Source organism: Podarcis melisellensis, assembly GCF_964234715.1.
Source record: "Podarcis melisellensis genome assembly, chromosome: 8".
In the NCBI taxonomy this organism is placed as follows: domain Eukaryota; kingdom Metazoa; phylum Chordata; class Lepidosauria; order Squamata; family Lacertidae; genus Podarcis; species Podarcis melisellensis.
The window spans coordinates 65,602,082-65,608,755 of NC_138540.1; the positions used below are offsets into that span (position 1 = coordinate 65,602,082).

Sequence of the window (6,674 nt, forward strand, 5' to 3'; positions counted from 1 at the left end):
GCATTTGTCCACAGACATCCGTCCAGGTCATGTAGCCAGCATGACTAAACCACTTCTGGCGCAACGGGACACTGGGACGGAAGTCAGAGTGCACAGAAACGCCATTTTCTTTCCAGCTGCAGCAGTACCTATTTATCTACTTGCACCGGCAAGCTTTCGAAATGCTAGGTTGGCAGAAGCTGGGACAGAACGGGAGCTCACCCTGTCACACAGATTTGAACCACCGACCTTCTGATCAGCAAGCCCAAGAGGCATAGTGGTTTAGTCTTAGACCACAATCCCACCCGCTCCCTGTTCTTTATGGTCATGGGGATGGGAATTTGCCATGATTAGCAAGCGTGTGTGTTAAGTCAATGTGCCTGTCCACCTTTGCCAGAAGAATGTACTTTGCCCTCAGCAGGGGGTGGGGGAGCCTCGAGTAAAAGTGTGCTATTGGCACGTGTGTATCCGTCGAGGGAAAGGGCGTCGTGAGAAAGGGGTGTGTTTGTGCGTGATCTGGTCTGCCTCCAAGCAGAGCGAAAACGTGTCTGGCCAGAAGCTCCTGCGGCAGGTTGCTGCTGGGTTCGCAGCTGTTCCGTACTGAGGCAAGGGGCGTCCGCGGAGGACAAACAGCGGAGAGTCCCCAGGCGGACGTGCGCGAAGGTGATGCAACCGCCAGGCGGGAAGAGGGGAGCCGGGGTCGGGACTGGCGAAGGGATGCGCACCGGCTGCAGCCGGGTGGGCGGGCAGGCACCGGGCGGGGATTCGCCGGCTGAGTGATGCTCCCGCCGCTTCGATGACTGGCTCAGGGCGGCATCTCTCAGCCGCCCCCCTGCCAACACCCCGCCCGCCCTGCCGTCCCGTTATAAGAGCGCTCGGAGCCATTCGCCACTTCGCCACAACATCATAGACCGGCGAGACTTGCGCCTCGCTGCCGCAGCAGCAACGCCGCCGCCGCCGGTCCCCTGGCTGGAGCCTCGGGGCGGGGGATCGGGGGAGAGAAAGCGCACCCCGAATCCCCGAGGCGAACCTGGGAAGAAGCTCCTTAGCCCCGTCGAGAGCGGAGCCCGGCGCGCCCCGGGCGCCTCGCCAACAGCAGCAGCAGCCGCGGCGGCTTCTCCAAGGTGCGGCGGGGCGCTCCTCTCGCTCTCGGAAGCGCGCGCGCCTGGATGCCCGGCTGCGGACCCGCGCCCTCTGCCGGCGAAGCCATGACGCCGCACAGCCGCTCGGAGGCCGGGAAGCCTGAGCAGGCGGCCGCGGCCGCCGCAGCCAGCCGCGAGCTGGAGTTGCGCGGCGCGGGCGCCTCCGCCTCGTCCCTGCCCGCGGCGGTGCGGGGCGCGCTGGAGCTGGCCGAAGCCCGGCGCCGGCTGCTGGAGGCGGAAGGGCGCCGGCAGTTGGTGTCGGAGCTGGAGAGGCGCGTCGAGCAGCTGCACCGCGTCTTCATCGAGGCCGAGCTGCGCATGGCCAACCGCGCCGAGAGCCTGGGCCGCCTGGGCAGCGGCGTGGCGCAGGCCGAGCTCTACCTGACCGCGCACGGGCAGCGCCTGAAGAAGAGCCTGCGGCGCTGCAAGAAAGCCAGGCCGCCCGCCTTGCTGGCTTCGGCGCTGGGACTGAGCAGCTGCGTGCCTTGGGCTGACTGCAGAATGCGCCGCGGCCGAGGGGGCGCCCCGGAGCCGCCCGAGTCCCCCTTCAAGAGGATCCAGCAGGGGGCAACTCCTTCTCCCCATCAACCCCGGCGAACCCGGCCTTAGAAGTGGGGCGGGGCGCTGCACCCCTCTGCCACCCGCTGGGGGGATGTCGCTAGGAGGGTGGGGTGGAAGGCGACGGGTGCTAATAAGCGTGCAGAGGGTCTTCCTTGCAGAATTTCCCTCCACGAATGGGGACCGTTTCCCGAGCCCCCCAGAGCAGGAGGGTGTGATGATGATGTTGATGAGCATCCTTCCTTCCTTCCCCATCTGCTTGTGGCAAACAGGTCTCTCCAGGCAGATCCACATTATGCATTTAAAGCATACTTAATGCACATTTAAAGTATATGACTTCCCCCAAGGAATCCTGGCAACTATAAATTTGTTAAAGGTGCTGAAAAGGTCTGTGAAGGAGTAAACTACAGTTCCTAGATTCTTTATGGGGAGTTAAATATGCTTCAGATGTATAGTGTGGCTCTTTTCCAGCTGCTCGTCGTCATCAGATCTCTTGGCCTTGGGCTCAACTGTAGGAGACATCTGATTCTCATGACCATCTCATTCATTGACTTTCCTTTGGTTTGGATAAGTTTGGCTTGCAACCAGCCCCAGATTCAGCTGCTGCTCTGCTGCTCTTGAACTGGTCTGCTGAAGCTTTGAAGTTGTTCCAGAACTGGCTTTTTTGCTCTGACGGTCAGAGGGTGAGATGATGGTGAGAACCAGTCCTGGACCGCTGGCCTTTAGGAAGCAAAAAACAGCACGTTCTGCTCCTAGCCAATGAGTCCTTTTTACCAGGAGTCGAGCAGTTGGGCGCTTCAGTTTTGTCTTTTAGCAATGTCTGTTACCACAGGAGGCCTCTGCACTGTATTCTAGAGAGGACCCAGAGCAAAATGGGCGGCATGGATATGTCTAGGCAGCCATTTTGGCAGCAGCTGGAGAGAGGCTGTTGAGTCTGCTGGTTCTTATGCAATCGAAAAGTACCCATCTGTTTTGTAGAAACTCATCCTCTTTAGTCCAGGGCCTGGGAGAGCTTCTGGATTCTGCAGAACTTGGAAACATTTCATCTTTGCATAACTCTTAAAAGCAGACAGTTTTTTGTGACTTGACATTGCCCCTCCTTAACTCTGCTAGTACCCACGGGGCTTTGAAGAAAGAAATTTTGGTACAGGAGGAGAAGAGCAAGTCCCATCCCTCTGATTTTTTTTTGGCTTGGCTTCCAAGTTGTCTGCTAAATATTCCACCTTGGAGTTGCTTGTCCGGCCATGGGACTTTAGTGATGTGGAGGAGTAGGCTTGCCCAAAGGTAAGCACCTGCTTAACAGACTTGACCTTCACCTGACACTCTGCTGCTAGATCTTCCTCAACGCAGGTGCTTCTTTTACCCAGCAAGGCTGCTGGTCATGCTTGGCTTCTGTTCTCCCCTCACCATCACATTTCCGCTTACTGGATCCAAGAAATTGGCCTTAATTTTGCCCTTGTACATAACAAAAGCTTCCTTTGTACACCAGGGGAAAACTGCTATCGAACTGCAACCAAGACAAGAGGTACCACGAATTGCTCCTTCCTGCTGTTTTGGACAATGGCGTTAAGGGGGACTAAGCAGGAACTTCCTACAATGATTGTATTAGAGCTCTTCTTTAGCCTCTTGTCTAGCACTTACTGACCTGAGTTGGACTGACCTGCTGTTCTGAACATCAGAAACACTATAATTTCTCATATTGAGAATCTATCCTGGTCTTTATGGGGGCTAGATTTTGCCTCTTGCTGGTTAGCTGATGGGAACTTCTGAAATACTTTTATTGCACTTTTAATGTAGATGTTGGCGTTGCTTTGCCATTTAGAATCTTACAGGGTAATGAATGGGTGCAGAATATCCACTGGATATTGTGCCCTTGATCCTCTGTATCCAACAGGTTTGGGTATATGGGGTGAAGAAATGCCAGCTTTGTACTTTTGTATTAGTTCCACTTTCAGCTGCTTTGACAAAGGAACAGATTGAATCAGATTTCAAAACGGGGGTCAAAACAGGGCTCTGAAAATGCTGAAACGAAGCCAGGCTGCATTTCTCTTAGGTAGGGCTACAGTATGTGCTTAGAATTCGAAACTAAAATACTCGTTATGTAACAGGAATGTATTGTGCAGTCTAAGTAATACTGGACAAAATTGCACAACTTTCTCACTGCAAAAATAACTGTAGGGGTTTTCTTGTAGAATTCGGATTACTTTTGCATCTAGCGAGGTAGCCTAGTTTCTCTTCTGCATCAAACGCAACAAGAAGCTTTGGGCACCTGTGAGGTTCACCAAGTTTAAGCTTTAGGTGGTGCCATCCAGGTAGGACTGTGGGGCAAATGTCCAGGGCTGCACTCAGCCGAATGGGCATCGGGTAGGGGTGGGGGACCTACGCCACAGGTTTGGCTAATCACATTCTGAAGTAAATGAAGTAAACAGGCATTGCCATCAAAAGAGGTAGGGAGACAAGACCATTAATTCCAGAGATACTGCAATTCTAACACCGCGTACCTGGGAGCATGCCCCATTTGATTCAGTTGGTCTTACTTCTGAGTAGGCATGGTTAGAACTGCATTCTAAAATTACCTAGCTGTGCTGCTGCAGGAACTGGAGCAGTGAAGGAGATTGAGGCATGAAGCACAGGGAGATAGTAGGCGGAGTGGTGCAGTAGGAAGAAAAGGAGCTCAGGAAGAGGCATGAGCTCATTGGGGAAATGTGAGTGTCCAGAGAAACCACTTGGGTTTGATAACAGCCAGACTTAAAAGCAAGAGGGGTAGAAAATCCCTTTAAGAAAAAAGGAGGGAGATTGCAAAATCAGGACTGAAATAAAGTCACTGCATTTAACTTGATGTTATCATAACCACCAGGATAACAAGAGGTTGTTTGAACAACAATAAAAATAGTGGGGACAGCAGGAGAGGAATTTTAACATTCTCATTTTTGAACACAGATTTCTCAAGAGACTGACGTAGTATTTAAAAAAAATATTGGTGTGTATTTAAAGCTTCTGAAATAAGAAGCTTTAAATACACACTAAGGGCTCACCCAAACTTACACTAGGCACAGGTCCACACTTTAAAGCACTGTGTCCCAGCGCTCCCCCCCCCACTTTCCCCAGGTTGAAACCCTGGAAGGACATCTTGAATGGGTTAAATGCATTGAAGAGTGACTGTATGAAGAATGACCATTATCCAAATATTCAACCCCTCTTTTTCTCTGGAACATATACAGTGCAGTCCTATATAGGTCCACTCAGAAGTAAGTCCTACTGTGTTCAAGTGTGGATAGGATTGCAGCCAGGCTGCCAACCACTAGCAATTTGGATAAATGCATGCTTTCAACCACAGAGTTGCATTCATATAGAGCAGGGATGTCCAGCTTCCGAGAGACTGTGATCTACTTGCACTAAAAAAACACTGGCAGTGATCTACCCATTGTATTGACCTTAGTTGTTGAACTTCTTTTAGGGAGCAAAATTTGTTGATTTTTTTTTTGGGGGGGGGTCAGTGTCTCGCGATCGACCAGGCTTGACCACGGACACTCTGTGATCGACCAGTAGATCGCAATCGACCTGTTGGACAGCCCTGACATAGAGCAAAGAAAATTGGGATTCATGTGGTTTGGATAATGAGGGTGCGAGTGTTACTGGTTCTGACCTAGCTGTCTTGCATGGTTGCCAGGCGCAAAAGAGGACAGGGCTCCTGTACTTTTAGTAGCAATGTAGAAAAGGGAATTTCAGCAACTATAGCTGGTCATGAAGCTATTAAAGGTGCAGGAGCCCTCTCTTTTGCATCTGGGTACCCTATTCAGTTATAATATTTCCCCTTCCTGTACAGCAATCCATTTAAAGAATGTAAAGGATAGGAAATTTTGAAGCTGTTTCTCCCCTCCACCCCGACCTTTGGCATCAGAAAGGGACTCGTGTTATCTTCGCCTAGTAGGGGTAAAATGATATGTCCACTCTCCTCTTTTATAAAGGAACTCAAAGGTATTTGCTGGTGTGTTTGTTTTAGAAATAAATAGATAAATAAATTGCTATTTCATGAAAGTGCTGCAGGGACTACCTTAATGTGGAAGAGATAATCAGGCAGCTGGTCTGTTACGTAATCTTTGCCTCCCATATGTTTCTGGTGAAGGGCTCCTGCCCTGCTGATGCGGCATTTGGGCTCTGTTGGAACAAATGTACATATTTTGCTACAGGCACCAGCTGGAAAAAAGCACATAGTTTATACCCAAATAAACATTGTGTTCATTGTTTTGAAGGTGGTTGACTTAAGTCAGATGGAAGAGGTGAGACACACAAAGCACATCCCAGCACCTGGGTGATAGCTTTGCAAATAAACAATGGGAAATACTTTGAAAGTGCAATTTTCTCCCTCCCTATGGTTGAACACCTGTGCATGCTTACCTGGGAGTAAGTCTCATTGGGTATTGCTTTCAAGAGGGCATGTGTAGGAATGCTGAATAGCCACGATCACAAAATCATATGAATCTGGAGGAGTGTCATTGAAATTAAAAGTGCTTATTGAGTAGATTTCTGCAGCTGAAAAAATAAAGGCACATGACGCAAAGTGGAGGCTGACTGATTTATGGGAACGTGAATGTGCTGGTAAGGCGTTGACAGATGCTTGAAGTAGGCTGAGAAGCTGGTAAGTAAAGAGTGGAGAAACCTTTTAGGCTGGTGCAATCATTGTCCCTACCTTCATGGGTCAATGTTGACAGGAGGGTGGGACAACCCACCTGTCAATTATCCATAAATCCCTTGTGGTGCTTCCCAAGCACCCAGCAGACAGCTGGTTGTCTGACACTTGGGAAGAGCAGTGCAGGAGGCTTTGCAAGCCCTTTGCTCAGCATTCAGGATTTGCTGAGCACAGGGCTTGCAAAGTGCTTTGGACAGCACTTCCCAAGCACTTGACCACTAGCAGGATGGCAAAGATGCTGTTTGCGTGTTATCTGCTGTGGGATTGAGTTTGCCACAGGGAATTGTTGTGTAGCTGATGCAGCT

The 6,674-nt window shown here is 50.7% G+C and overlaps 1 protein-coding gene across 1 annotated transcript; it reads left to right on the forward strand.

Annotated features, from left to right (window-relative positions):
* Nucleotides 1–222: 222 nt before the first annotated feature.
* Nucleotides 223–6,240, forward strand: TRNP1 (TMF1 regulated nuclear protein 1). The gene has a single exon (XM_081921662.1). It carries the CDS (start codon nucleotides 1,149–1,151, stop codon nucleotides 1,728–1,730), a length of 582 nt encoding a protein of 193 aa, XP_081777788.1. The 5' UTR covers nucleotides 223–1,148; the 3' UTR covers nucleotides 1,731–6,240.
* Nucleotides 6,241–6,674: the final 434 nt, after the last annotated feature.